The 15896-nt window shown below is 44.0% G+C and overlaps 1 protein-coding gene across 1 annotated transcript in view; it reads right to left on the bottom strand.

The window, feature by feature from the left end:
- Nucleotides 1–15896, bottom strand: part of CALN1 (calneuron 1) — an 87700-nt gene that overhangs the window by 45796 nt on the left and 26008 nt on the right. Inside the window, exon 2 of the mRNA XM_031053700.2 lies at nucleotides 6927–7070. Within this exon, the coding sequence (XP_030909560.1) occupies nucleotides 6927–7070 (144 nt within the window). The remainder of the gene's footprint in view (nucleotides 1–6926; nucleotides 7071–15896) is intronic.

Raw genomic sequence — 15896 nt, 5'->3', positions numbered from 1 at the left:
AGCACAGATTAAATATTCATTGGGCTGGAGAAAGATCAGGAGAGGGAAAGAAAGACAGTGAAAACATGCACGAATTCCATCACCTATACACAAAGGGCACAACAGAGACTTACACTTGGGTTTCAGAGCCTCCTGCCTTAAACTGGGAGCCTGGATAATCTGGCCTGACTGCTTCATAAATAAGCCTTTTCCATGGCCAGTCTCAGGACAATGAGGTTCTTCCTCCTCCTTAAAAGTTTCTTGTAATGGCATTGAAATGAGGCACACATTTAAACAGAGATGAGGATCTGCTGCATGGAGACTGATAAGTATTCACCCTTTTTTCCCCTCGAGTTTGACCTCCAGAGTGCAGCTAGGTGATATATTTAAAGTTAATGAGCTAGTTCTGTTGCAGCTTGGGTTCCAGGCGCATACAACACTCCTGTTTATTTTTATTCTCTTAATAGCTAGCTGCAGTGATTCTCTGTCCCAGTCTGTGTCATTGTGCCCATAAAGTAACCTGTGCAGTAATAATACAGTCTGGTGAAGACTGTTGCTGCTGCTATGCCTTAAAATGATGCAGAGGATGTGCACAGAAAAGCTCCAGCCACAGGATATTTCCAGACAAGTATCTTGGCTTCAGAGATTTTAAGGTCAGAGGAGAACAGCCCCATCACCAGCCTGAACCTTTCCCTAGCACAACCCAGGTAATCTCTGCCTAATTACAGCCTCAATCCATAACTTCAACAAGAGCTAGGGAAAGTCATAAAACTTTCCACTTTTGAAACAGTTTTAGTTACAGACAACCATGAAAGTCGCTGAAACAAGAAGATAAAGCTCCATACAACAATGACACAGCTGTTCTGCAGTGGGGAAACTGAGGCACTGAGCATCACCTTCCCTTCTCAGCCATCCATGCACTGGATCAAAGACAGAATTTGCTGTTACTCATGAACTTCTTCCTAATACTGAACTGCAAACCTGACTAGCTTCCCCAGCAGCAATAATGACTCTTCATTCTTTGCAGCAGGAATACATAATATGATAATCCCCATTTTACAAATAAAAGCAGACACAAAGAAAGTGGCCTCTATAAATAAAGACAAATCTCATCAAATCCATCTCTCCAACCAAATTTCTCAGCTCAGCAACACACTTTAAAGGACAATCAGGCTGAAACGTTGCTAGGTCATCTCTCTCATACGAAAATCAGAGGCTCTTAAGGACAAACACAAAGTCTGCAATAACTTGTCCATGCTTTTCCTGTTAACTTTGTGTTTTAAACACAGAAATGGTTTCTGGTCTACCTTCAGCAGCCTGGGCTGGTTTACGTAATTTCATGTTGAAATGTTGAAACACAAGTTGTCCAGGGCAGTAAAATAAGAAAAAAAACCAAACCAAACACAAAACCAAACAAAACACACACAAAAAAACCCCAAACAAACAAAAAAAGCTGCACCAAAACAAAAAGGAGGGAGAAACAAAAAAAGAGACCATGTGTTCAGCCTGTGATGTTACTGCTGTCCCACACAGCACAAGCTGATCTTATGGAGAGAAGCAAATATTCAGCAATGCAACATCTAAGAGCACACAGGCCACAGGGGAAAGCTTGGCACTTCCGTTTGCCATCGCCATTGGACTCGCTCCAGCATTGGACCTCCTCTGGACTCCAACAGCTCCAAGTCCCTCTTGTGCTGTTGCCCCAGAGCTGGATCAGGACTGCAGGGGGGTCTCCCCAGAGCACAGCAGAGGTGGAGAATCCCCTTCATGAGCTGCTGCTCACATTCTAGGGGTGCAGCCCAGCACACAGGGGGGTTCTGGGCTCAAGTGCACACTGAAACCAGGTCATGGGGAGCTTCTCCTCACCCAACACCCCAAGTCCTTCTCCTCAGGCTGCTCTCAACCTATTCTCCACCCAGCCTGTGTTTGTGCTTGGGATTTTTTTACTGTTTGTGGGTTTGGGGTGGGGTTTTTTGGCTTATTTTTTTCCCCCTGCTCTACAAAGAGCCCTTGGAAGCAGCTTGGGAATATGCACCATTTTAAATGGGGATTTCTTGTCCCTGTCTTTTATTACTCACAAGGATGTTATAGCTGGATTCATCTACTACTGCTGACACATCACATAATGTGATAAAAGGTAACAGGTAGCTCACTTGTACACTGATGAAACCAGCTCATCTTTTGCTTGATCAAAGTATTTCCTATTTATACTATAATAAACAATTTGACACACTGGAGGTTTTTTTCCTCTGGTGTTAGCCTGAAGTTATTTTTCCAGGATACTGAAAACCAGCTGCTCCTCTAATTAGTACACTGAGTGCCTATTTTATTCCTCAGATAAAAGTGTCTTATGTTGTAATGAAACAGTTTGACACTCAAGTCACACATTCATCTATTTTATCGCAAAAGTCTGCTTAAAGGACAGGCATCCCAGATAAAGCAACACATTTAATGTGCCATTTCTCTGCATTTCTATTAGCGTTACTGCCAATTGGAAGAATTTACAAATAATTTCTTTTCCAGCCCATAAATATATAAAATATTTTACTTTCCACATTCTGGCAGAACACTTCAGGTCACTCTCCAGATTGCAGACAGAACCGTAGGCATCTCTCATAGCCTGCAATATTTACATTCGTGCAATAATTTATGTCTTAGAGTAAAGCAAATCAAGGGTATAAACTAAGGTGAGATCTGACCTCTACATTCAGATCAAAAGCAAACAGTAAGTCCTTATAAGTACAGCACACTGGAGAGATGCCCAGCTATACTAAACAACCCTCAGCTGCCATACCATCATGCACCATTTCTATCAAAGATGTAAGCAAAGCTCTGGCCTCATGTGAATTTCATGCTTCAACATATGATGAAGCCACAATTCCTCACCTCCCTTCCCCAAAAGAGGCATTTTTGCACAGAAAATCAAATCTCCCTTCTGTTTGGGTACTTTCACCTCTCCCATCACAGCAAGGCTGTAACACCTTCCAGTAGTTCATAAAACGATGGTTTTGATGATTTATAAGACTCATCTTGAGACTTTGAAATATTCCAAGTAGATTCTCATTTTTCTCCCTGGTACATTTTTTATGCCAACTATAATATATCCCCTGCAGCTGCTGCTTTCCTTTTCACTTGGGTGAAGCAGACCTTACAGAACAGCAAAGAAGAAAAGGTGGAGAAGGCATTTGTAGGAAGTGCAGTGGATAGTTCAGCCTCTGGTGCTCTCCTTTCTTCAGTGAGGACTGGCAAGAGTTAGATATTCACTGGAAATAAGTGCATTCAGAGAAGCTGACCAGGGCAGAATGTACCTTGGAGTGTGGTCCCTTGCAGGGCTGTGGAGTGTCCTCAGCCAAGGCTGAGGGCTTCCCATGTGCCACCACTAATTCCCACTACTCATCCCCTGCCCCAGCACAGGAACCAAATATCTCCTGTCCCAGTGGCCCAAACTTGCCTCAGCTTTTGGGGTAAAAAAAGCAAGTCAATGGGCAAACTTGTGGTCAGCATCTTGGGAGCACTGGACAGCTGTCCCTGGGTAAGAGAAGCTGGGTTTTGATGCGTCTCAAAACAGGATTTGCGGTGAGCTTACATCTGTCTGTATGCAGGAAAATACATCTTGCTCTGTTTTGTCAGCCCCAAGACATCTTGGGGTCCCATTTTACTGTTTCTTAGCTAAACTTCTATCTCTTCCCCAGCCTTGCAGCAGCTTTGCTGTGCCACAGCACCAAAGCCCAGCAGAGAAGTAACCCACAACTCTCCATGGGTTTCATGGCACAGGACTACCTGCCTTCTAGCATTTCCAACAGGCAGGAGTCCCCTCCTGCCATTTTGAGCCCTAGGGGACATTTGGAGGCTCTTGAACATCCTCAGCATTACCCCATTACATTCTGTGTGGGCAAATCCCCTCATTGCACCCATTCCCACTCTGTCAATGCCAGGGCTGCTGGCATGTCATCTGTGAAGGAAAGCTGGTGGTAACACATGGAGGAATTAAAAGCAGTAAGACACCCATGAAGAGCTGCTGGGCAAAATCCAGGATGTGCAATTGCCATTTTCACTTAAGTTCAAGCAGCATTTTCTAACCTACTATGTTTTACATTCAAATGCAATGAATTATGGAATGCACCTTCATTTCTGCTCTGATTTGGAGGCTCACTGTGTGTTACTGAACAGCTGCACACTACAGCCCCAGAAGCAACTGTCCTTGGGCATCTCTGGAATTGATCGCTGCATTATTCACTGAGCTCAATGAGACCCTCTGTGGCAGAAGGTGACATACAGGTGCGAAATACTCCTGTCATATCTGCTTATGCTCAGCCACAAACCCACTCCAACATACTGTGCATATGCTCCTCTTAAAATGTGCTTTGTCCAGCCTAGCAGTCCTGCTCACACAGCTCAAAAGACCTAATCCTGACCTAGACAGAGTTGAGCCTCCCTATGTATCCCCATGGAAAATGAGGTTTGCAATGAGAAGCAAATTCAGACCAGCTCTAGTTGCTCATTATTTGAAGCCCATCTGTTAAATAAGCCATGGCAGATACAGAGACTTTGCCATCCTGCAATGAGAATGCACTCCCAAGGTAATTTCTGATGAAAACTGTATGTTTGCACTAGGTCTGCTCAGGCTGCTTCAGATTAAACAGAAACCCCTGCCAATTGTATTACCTCATTATTAGCAGACACTGGCAGCAGCCTTGTGCGGAGGGACGGACGTCTGGCTGCACTACCTGCCGCCACATCGTAATTCATGTCAGGTGCTGGGAGACACACAGGATTACTGCCTCCCTCCTGGCTCTCCTGACCACAGGAGACTCCGACTTGAACGGGACCTTTCATCCAGCCAAGCTGCCCGTCCACCTGATGCTGAGCCAAAGCCTTGGAGACAGCAACCCTCAGCAGGGGTATGGGGAAGGAATGTGAGGATGCTCCTGGGGGTGCAGTTCATGACTGGCATCCCTGGGAGCTCACTGGGTTTAAGCCCTGCTACTGAATGATGCTTATGCACAGTAGGAAAAGAAGGAGGAAGCTATTGTTGGTTCTCACTACATATTTCGAGTTAAATCCCAGGAAAAAAGAAAAAAACAAAAGAAAGAGAAGACAATCCATCAGAGAAAAGTAGCCATAAGCCATATAATAATAATTCAAGTCATAGAGCATTAATTCAATTTGCAGTCAAGGTAAATCTTTCACATAATATTCCCCTATGTGCTCAGTGCCTAAGGAATTTCCCATTACCTTGTCTCTTTTTGATGTATGGCCCATTTGACCTTCACATAGCACAGACTTGTGTCATGCCCCCAAACCCTCTGCTCAAAATACTGCAGCAACAGGCAGCTGAGACATAAGAACAATAAAAACACCCAGTGCAACCAGACTGTACCTTTGGAACTGTTGGAACTGCTGAGCTGGAAGAGATGGAGGATCACCTCCCGTCTCTGCAGAAAACATATCTAGCTTGCTGAAGTCTCAAACAGGAATCTAACACCTTCCATCTGCAGCCCATTACTCTACATTTTAACTCCATCTCTCCGATTACAGGTCCCTGCACACTAGGAGTGTATACGAAACAGTGCCAAAGTCTCAAGTCTGTGAGACTGAGAGTCAGGGAATAACTGGAGATGAATCAAAACTGGAAGCCAATTCCACAGCACTCTTTTTCCAGAAAAGCACAGTGTTTCAGTAAAAGACCCCATGAATTGGCACCATGCTGAGTCTGGCCTTTACGAACCTAAAGCGAAATCATCTGCTCTGCTCGGAAAGGCAGAACGTAACAAGGTGCAAACAATAATGTTTTTGGGGAAAGTGCTTTTTCAAGTGATGGATTTCTGTCCTGCCCCAACCTTTTCTTTTAAGAGTGAGATCATTTCAACCACTGATCTTCTCCATCTGCCAGGCTTTGCTTTGTCTCCCTGTCTAGGGGAGATGCTGAGCACCCTCGAGCAGGGTGACAGCCTCTGTTCTGCTCCCCCTGGGCTGATGAATATAGTCATACTGTGCATCTCGTGAGGGCATTTGACTTGGATATCCCAGGGAGGTAGAAGAGATTCACTCCTGCTGTCACCATCTCCCATGATCTCTGCTCTCAGCAGTCTCCCCAAGGATGCTGGCATCACATAGACTTGCCAAGCATCCCCCTTCAGACCAGGACTGCATCCACCACTCCGCTTTGATTTCATCTAACTTTGCATAGTGTTTCCACCCTGTTGTAGCTGCTTGCAGAGGGGTGGGAGAAGGTTGGATCTGTACCCCAGCTTCCCTGTACACTTCAGGCCTCAGAAAGTCTCCCTTCCTGCTCTGAGCAAGGACATTTTAAAGACAGCCCATTCATTGTGATCAGCTTTGATTGTAGCTTTGCAGCAGTTAACAAGTCCTCCTTGGCTCCAGCATCCTGATGCTGCATTTTTCTCTTCCAGTTAATGGTGGGTTCTGTTTCTTTTATTACCTCTTAGCAATCGTTTGACGAGTTCTCACAGCAGGACTTTGCTCAAAATTATTCCACCCTTCTAAACTTCTTCAAAAGCCATCAACACTTCATTACAACACAGCACAGCCTCCCATCCACAGCATTTTTCACTTGCAAAGAGTGGTGAGGCCGGGAAAAAGCAGAACTTCTCTGTTGGGTGCTCCGATCATCTCAGGGAAGCATCACTGGGCCAGATGCTGCCCAGGAGTGCAGAGAAAAGCTACAACAGACTTGCAAAAGCTGCTCTGTCTTCAGCCAACTGTATCAGCTCCATCTCCATTGTGTGAGTCACCTGAGGTTTATCTACAGGAGGTGGCTCACTGTCATCTGCCCTTTCCTTGCTGTGGTAAAAGGCAAAGCTTCACAGCTTTCTGTTCAGACCTTTCTTGATGACAATAAATGATCTGAGCCCAAACCATAGGTTGCAATGCACCTGGAATGGTTGCCCTCCACCAGTAACAGAGAACCAACAGTGAGGACTCACCATCCATGTCAAGGCGCTGCATGATAATCGCCAACTCCACCTCACTGGGCATGTATCCCAGGGAACGCATTGCCATGCCCAGCTCCTGCTTGGATATAAAGCCATTCCCATCCCTGTCCAGCACCCGGAAAGCTTCACGGATTTCTGTAAAGGAGAACAAAGAAGAGATGAGTTGATAAGGTAGAGGATTCCCTGGTCAGTGCATCTGGACACATGGGACACAGAAGCAGCATATAGTGCCTTTTCTAATGTTAATGATGCCTATTATTATTATTATTATTATTATTATTATTGTCAGCATCATCATGATACATATACACTTGTGTGTGTGCAGTCACTCATGCACACCTCTGTATGAAGACAGATATATACAAGATCATCCACACTTACAATACCTATTTTCTGTTGCAAAATTATTTATTCATTACATTTTGAACTCCATTCCTCCCTGCAGCACCTGCCTTGGACTGTAACCCATCCTCATCCATTGTTAAGTCTCCCCACATATGGCTCTGCAGCAAACCCAGTGCCAGGCGTTTCTCTCTTCTCCCAGCCCCTCAGCATGTCTGCAGGGCAGATTTACTTTATGTCACATGAGCAGATCAAGCTCTAACTTCCTCCAACAAAACTACGTGCACAGGGATAGCTGTGTGCTGACTGCCTCCTCCACAGGTTTGGAACCCTGCAGCCGAAGCCTGGATGCACATGTTCTCCCTTGTCCAATGAATTCGAAGGTTTATCTTTTAAACAATACCCAGGCAATTGCCATTTCTCACTCCTTTTCACAGCTTTTCTTTAGTTTTGCAGCAATAAACAGCCTCAGATCAATAAAAATGCTGATTGCATCAAAGGAATCACTCCCATAATTTTTCCTCAGCCTGGCTCAGCTTCCAACATCTGACTTGGCTTTTCCCCACTCCAGCCTGTAATAGCCACATTTTCTGCTCCTCACAGACCTCTCAACTTGAAGCTCCACCATCAAACCTCCCAGACCTGGCTATTGCAAATGCCAGACTGAGAACCTTATCATTTCAGTTTGTTACAACCCTGTTTGCTTGAGGGATTCAGTTGGAGGTGGGGAGAGAAAGAGGTGCTGATTTCTTACATTTGGTTTAGCAGTCTTTGTCCCATGCTGTGGAGAGGAAAACACAGTATGTTTTATCATATCTCTTTTGGGAATGAGGATATATGAAAAACCAACATGCTGGGACCCACTACAGCTTTGCTCAAAGGAGTTTAATCTTCATGTGAAAACATTTCATTGAAGAACTGGGAGGGAGAGTGGAATTAAAACCCAAAAGATCTATTCTGTGTCAGGAAACAGACTGGATGGGAAAAGCTTCACCAGTCCTAGGTACTTCAGGCATTAAGCCTCAGACAAGAAAATATTCCCAATCTTGTCATGGACTGTAAGCATGTCACCTCCCTCTGCTCCCTACATGCCACAGAGGTACTAGCCCCCCGCAGTGGGGCTACAAGGGACCATCATAATCCACCAAGAAATGGGTTCAGTGATGTCTTTCTAACAAGTTATTTAGAGCTTTACAATTCAAAAGCTGTTTCTAAATCACCTCACATCAAAGTTCACCACCTCCCTTGACAACACCAGTGCGTTAGCAAATTCTGCTCCAATTTCCACACGCTGCTTTCTGCTGTGTATAATACCCTGGTGATGTGCCAGGGCCAGGGCACCTCCACAACCTACAGCTAAATCTTCATCACAGATGTGGTTATCATAATGAGATATGATCAATTTCTAATCCAGCCAAAGTGCCCACTGATGCAAAAGGGGATGATCCTATTAATTTCAATGAGTATCGGGCCAGATCTATTATACCAACACTTTGGGTTTAGGGATGCATCAACTGTGGCTCCTTTAAGCTTAAAACACTTCACCTTGTCTCCCTGCCAGCCGAAGCTGGTATAAGCTTGCTGGTATGGGGAGGCTGTTGAAAGCAAGCTCAGCTGGAAGTATGGGCACATAATGCAAAGAGCCTTTGGAGTAGAAACAAATCCCATTAGACATTGCCAGCTGTAGTGAAATCTATTTTCATATGCTGTGCTGAAAGCTTAAGTGCAGTAAATATTACACCAAAATCAATTAATTTTAAAATAAAATTTCAACAGCTGAAGACGAAAGAACCAAATATATTGCAGGAAGTGTTTTAGAAAATAAAATAGGCTATCTTAAGAGAAGTTTGCATGTGAGACTGATCCAAATTACATGAACAAATTATGTCTGTACAGGAGCTCTGCTGTAGGATTTGAATGCCAGTGAATATCTTCTCCAGAAACAGTGATTTCAGAAGGTGCATTTAACAGCACTCCAACCTTTGAGCCTCAATCAGAGGAGAAAACCCCCCACATCTGGGGTCCAGCTCTGTCCCATAGCTTCCAGAAACCTGGACTTTTGACCAAGCCTGAGACATCTTTCAGAAATCGACTCCTGACATCAAACGGAGCTGGCATTCACTCATCACTCTATAAATACCACTTGTGCAGAGGTATACTTGAAGAGCTATTTATAGGTTGAACACACTGTACATGAAGTCGCTATGACCTCAGTCAGTGCCTCCTCTTTATCTTTACATGTAACACCACTTTCTTATCAGCTTTTCTTTATAGTGATTCTTTCTCCTCTCACATACTCACAGGTACTGTCCTGCACAGCACCCATAGTGTGAGACATAGGACTGAGCATCCTTCCCAAGCACAGCACCACCAGATCTCCCCACCAGTGCTGCCAAAGAGCCGGCCCCAAATAGAGGTCCGTGAACCTATAGCAGCCTGGCTGGCCCTCACCTTTATTTCCAGCTGTTCAATTTCATTACCTAAAGCTAAAAATACATCAGCACTTTCCCCATATGGCTTTTCCAAAGAAGTCGCCATGGCAACTGATGCTTCTGGCTGAGAACTGGGAGCGGATGTGGTCCATGGAGGAAATCTGTCAACAAAGACATTGACAGGGCTTGGGAGAAGCCTTGAGACCTCTTCCATTTTGATTGGAAGCTGCTCTGCATAGGGATGCTTTAGACTGATCCAGAAAAGCAGAGCTCTGTTTTGTCTTTAGAAAGAACAGTAAAATAACAGGATAACAGGTCTTAAAGCAATACTGCCCCAGCAGCTATCTTGCCCCTTGCCCATCCTGGCTGGCAGCATAACCTCTACACCTAACCATTTACCTCTACTCAGATTACACATCTCCTGGGAAGTTAGTAAATACCAATATTTATTTCTCTTTCCGCTATTTAATATCTGCTTTTAGTGCCAAATTTTGGCAATTGAAACAAACTATATTGGAGGATAAAGGAGAAAAAAGAAGAGAAAATATGGAAAGATTAAGAAAACAGAAAGTAGTCTGTTTTGCTGGTGATGGTACCGACCTGAGCCTGAGGAAACATCACTTCTCAAGGAGCCCAGGCTAGGACCTGAGTGCTCTTCATCATGTCTCAATATCTCCAGGTCCTGGAAACAGTGATACTGCTCATCTGTGCAAGGTGATTTCAACATCAAAGTGCTCACCCAACAGCCAGTGACTATTGGCAGCACTAAACCATCTCACTCCCAGAATTAATTCAAACAGTATCAGCAAGTAATACTGCTGCAGAGGAAGAAACCCTGTCAGATGGACCATACACAATGCTTAACACTGAGCATTATTCAAGCGAGCAAGGGGAGAAAAGGGATCGGCATCTGGCCCCGTCCTAAGTAACAACTTCAATTTCAAAGGGACAGTGACCACAAAATTAGTTATATTCCCAACTGATACAAGGCTGGAAAGAATGACCAGGACCAAAAAGGAAGGAGTGCTGTGTGAATCAGACAAGATTCCAGAACAGAAGACCCTCATCTGAGAGCCAGCTGCATGGAGGCAGGTATGGTGAGCTGGGTGTGAAATACATCCCTCAGGCAAGTTTGGTTTTCCAGAGGTGAGGATTTATATTCCATAGGAGCCGAGAGCACAGCAATCCCTTCTTGTAGTTATCTGAGCATTTAAAAGCTATATGTGTGTTGCTTTTAATTCATTCTCCCTCCTTCCTCACATTTAACAGCTGCACCTCCCAGCTTACTTATTACAGAGCACATGGCCATCCAATGACTTCCACTCCTTGGGAAGACAGAAAGGAAGAACTATGGAAAAAGATGATTTTTATATATATATATATATATATATATATATATATATTTTACCTTTCTGAAGTGTGCAAACAAGACTGCTGTCAGAAACCTGACACCCAGCCTAGCAAGTCATTAACTCTCTGCATCCATCTGCATCCAGAAACACATCCTCAGCCACCAGCTCACATCACACCCACTCCAGCCCTTCTGTACAAAACACCTCTCCATGCTTCAGGCAACCAGGACCCTGACCTTGTGCTCCCTTCCCCAGCTCATCCCTTCTCCATGATCAGTAGCAGGTTTATTTACAGATGATTTCCCTCTGACTGGTAACTAGAGGCAACGATCATGATTTTTGTTTTGCTTCCTGAATGAGAATGAATCACGATGAAATCAATCGAGCCTGAGCCATCGGTGTCCACAAACTCCCCTCAGGCACTACAGATGGTTTCAGGTTATTTCACTGGGTATAAATACCACCACAATATATTTTGTAATGACACTGTAACTACCACACCCGAAGTGCACAGTAATTACAATCAGACTCCTATATGGTTGTTTTCATTAGTATGATAAGAGAAGAAATACCACCACCCGAAATCTTGCAAGTCATCTCATTCACTTAATTGCAGGTTTGGGCACCAAAGTACAAACTGAATGATCTAAAAGCTGCAAATAGCATGTCCTTGAGTGAACTGTTAAGTGAGTCTCTAACTACTATGTCTGTTTAAGAAAAAAAAAAGTGGAAATTTCCATCCCTCCATCTGCTATTCTTATGCATGTTTTTTTCACTGCAAATTGCAGCAAAGTGTCAAAATAACAACAATTTTCATCTAATGGAAACCCCCCAACATATTCCAATTGAAAGTGTCAAAATATTTCACTTGGTTATTCTCAATCACAGCACAACAGTTCAGCATCCCCAGATCAAACTCTTTCACTGCAACCTGGAGCCGCATCTACATGAAGGGCTGCAGCATCTTGCTAAGGTGCTGGCACCAAGTCCTGTCAGCACCACCACAAACGTGAGCACTGAGGCTGCAGCTGGAAATGGGGAATAAACACCCAGGTTTGATACTGGTCTTAGTGATACAGCAGCTCAAATCCACACAGTTATACTGAACAGGTGAAACAAACTGATGCTAGTGAACTTGACCAAGTATTTCAGCTCAGAAAGGTCTGCCCCAAAACCAAGTGTTTCATCTTGTGTTTCCTGAGAGGAGCTTTTTCATACATAATTTGGCAGATTTTCTTTTTCTTCCCCAGGAAAAATTATTTGTGGAAATGACATTTCCTGTGGTTTTGTTCCCAAACACATTTAACACTTGCCAAGTAACCGGTGGGAACAGCCCATTACCATATAAATGTACAACAGAAAGGCTATCTGCAGCTATTAGATCCGCTTTAAAATGGAAGCCTTCAGTGCAAGCAGCAGGGGCTAGACCGGGAATACTTGTGGATATTAACTTCGAGGGCAGGCTGGCGTGGACAGCAGCACTCAACCTCCCTTGCACAAAGCTGTGAGGAGTAAATGTGGCTGCATCCTTCTGCGGGTGGCGTGTGCTGAGCAGCGTGGGACTGCTTGAGCCCTCCAGCATCGCACGGGGCCAGCAGGGAAGCGCCGTGCTGAAGGCTGCTGTCAGGAGAGTCTGGCAAACAGCAACTTCCACTCTTCCCTATAACTTCCCGTGCTCTGGCCAGAATTCCATCCAGGAAACAAGCAGGGCTTCCCTCCCATGACACTAAACCACTTCAAAGCACCTCATGCACAGTCCTTATTTGCCTGGGAACAGCTGAGCCACGGTAGGGAATTGTTTAACTTCACAACTATATTTTTTAAGCTGCCTAGACATAAACCTATAATGTCTGGTTTGGTTTATTGACATCAATACTCAATTCATCAACAGAAGTGAAACGTTTGCTGGACATAAATAGGTAATGAGCTTAGGATGCTACCCTGGGGCATCTTGGAGAATGAGAGTGATTTGATTCATGATTGCTTAAGGACGACTCACATTAGTGGTGAAGAGATAATGGCTGCTCATCCTTTTTCATTTTCTTTTTTTTTGTTAATAATATATATAATATTCATCCTGTATTGATTTACTGCTGGAACAGTCTTCAAACATTTCTTACTAAAATGAGAGTCGCAGCCTGCAGTCTTGCCTGGCAATAACTGCCTAGGCAATATAATCTCTCCCATCATTTGTAGCACTTTCTCTAGGCTTTGCAAAGGTGCCTTAATTACACTTTGAGTACTCTCTGCTGGAAATTTACTGCCCAATATTCAAACACAGGTACCTGCCATTTAGAATAATGTCCTCGAAACAGCTTTGCAGAGACCCATTTGTTACAAGTGTCTCGAACACCTGGAGAGTTGACTCTGACAAGGATGATAAGTTGGCATCTTTCTTCCCACCACAGAATGACCCTCGAGTCAGGACAAGCAGTACCTGCAGCAAGTTCTGCTGGAGTTCGACTCCTTTCCCAGTCCCTCTACCTCTAAGTAGCTTCCACATGGCTACCCAGTGGCACATTAGTATGTTCTTACTACAGTTATACTGAGGACCAGAGAAGCACCTTTGTCCATGGCACTGGCTGCTCAGGACTTACAAAATGAGCCCATATATTTCTAAGTCCAATGTGAGATATTACTTATTGCTCTTCCACAGACTCCTCCAGGTAGGATGGGATCAGCACCCCTTCTGCATCCCTCTACATCCCCTTCCACTCAACACATTTTTCACCCAGCCCTTGGATTTATTCCCACCACTTGTTTTTATGGTATCACCACCCGAGGTGAGAGGCTGCCCCTTGGAAGGACCACACTATTCCTATGATTTAATGCTTTTCAGTTCTAAGTTGCCTGCACCTCTGCAGTTTCTGTTCCCCAAGTTCCAGAATCTGCTCTATCCCAGAAAAAGGCAGTTTTTCTCCTTAAAAGCCAAAGCCATTATAACACATAATTTGCTTCACTGAGAGCGTATCTTGTGAACAGGAGTTCAGCAAACCAAATCTGACTTTAATGCACCCTCTGCACTTCACCCTCTTCACTGTTTACAGGAATATGAGCTTCAGCCTACAAACAACAGTCCTCACTCAAAAGGAGGAAAAATGCAGAGCTAGCTCCATTTTGAAACTGAACTTTCTGGGAAGCACTCAGTAATGCCAGAAATACTGTAGGTCTGAGTGCCAGAGACAGACTGTGATTTCTGCTATTTATGCAAGAAACTCAAACTAATGCAAGGAATTAAACTCTTTTTTCTTTCCATCTCTTTGAGCCATTTATTTTCCCCCTATTTTCACTTCCAGTTGCACAGTAAAAATGGGTACATCTCTGGCTGACAATCACTATAGTCTCCAAACTCCACTGAGCACTTTCACCTCAAAGTGAGCTTCATATGTCCACAAATGCCTGAGAAACCAGTAACAGCCTGGCAGTAGAGCCTTTCTCCTCATTACCTGAACCCTGCAGCACCAATGCTCCACTGCCTTCAGTGACACCTATTAATTACACTAGAAATTGCCTTGGTTACCCAAACAGACTCAGGATTGCCATCAGAGAGATAAGACTGCTTTGAAGACCAGAAAAGAGCAAAAGTTGCAAGCTCTTGGTAATGCAGACAGATGCAAAAGCTCATTGCAGGAGAAAGATGGGTGATGGAACAATCTTGGCTGTAGGCAGGAAGGATGCAATGGAAGCACTGCCCAAAATCTGAGCTCTGCAGGGTGGTAAATTACAATCCTGTGCTTGGTTGGGTTTTAGGCAGCTCAGTTGTGCACTGCCTCTCCTGCCTTATAGCAGCTGTGATCAGGCCTCAATGGATCAAAAGGGTTAATATAAAATATTCCAGCAGAAAGAAAGGTGAAGAAAATACAGAAATAATCTGCCCTTCAATTTGCTTTTCTTTCGGTGGCTTTGCAGTGTAACAAAACCAAGGCTCATCTATCATCCTTGGCCAGGAATAGTTTTCAGAACAGGCTTCACTGCAGTGAAGTCCCAATATTTCATGGCCATGTTATTTAGTATTTTTAAAAGTGAAATCATAAATTCAAAAGGAAATATTGCAGCATTACTGAAATGAGGCTCTTCTATTATTTTCAGATGAAATGGCCATTTTCAACAGGGAATGTAATCAAATCTGCATTTTTCCCTGATGGAAAATGTTTCCACTGGAAGAATTACAATCAGCTTGAGCTCCCCAGCTCGATCCATGCTTTTCGGTCCCAGCTTATTGCTTTACAAAGTAAAGTATAAAGCAATTTGAGACAGCTTTTCCCACCCTGCCTGCAAAGCATCATTGGTACATACTTGTTTAGGGACAGGAAGCATTGAAATGCACCACAGCAAAACTGATACAGCCTCAGCATTTATATGGGGCTTTTTTAGCAATCCCAAAGTATTTCCATATTCAGATAACAGAAAACTCTGCAAATCACTAAAAAAAACCCCTGAATTTTGCCCTGAGCTACATTATCTGAGATTTTCATTCTCTGTGGCTGAAGATACATCTGTAACACCTGAGGTTATTATGACACTGAATTAAGATCTGTTGGAGGAGAATGGAATTGCTGTGGTCTTTATCTCTGGGCAGCATCCAGCCACATGTCCTGGCATATGGGACAAGTGCTATTATTCTGCACATTCTGAGCCCAACCTGTTGTCTCGCTGATCTGATATTGTCCTAGACCAGGGCTATAAACAAACCGTAAGGGGACCTCTGCCTACTCAGGCTGACATCAAACAGCTGAAAACTTGCTCCCAAGCAGGTCTGCAACCCTGTGCAAAGTCAGAGTAGTGAGACTCAAACAAATTTGCTCCCTAAATCCTGTTCAAAACCACAGAGATGC

The sequence above is a fragment of the Melopsittacus undulatus genome, chromosome 13 (assembly GCF_012275295.1).
Source record: "Melopsittacus undulatus isolate bMelUnd1 chromosome 13, bMelUnd1.mat.Z, whole genome shotgun sequence".
Classification (NCBI taxonomy): domain Eukaryota; kingdom Metazoa; phylum Chordata; class Aves; order Psittaciformes; family Psittaculidae; genus Melopsittacus; species Melopsittacus undulatus.
The sequence above is the reverse complement of the archived record's forward strand: the minus strand, read 5'-3'. Positions and strand labels throughout refer to the sequence as shown.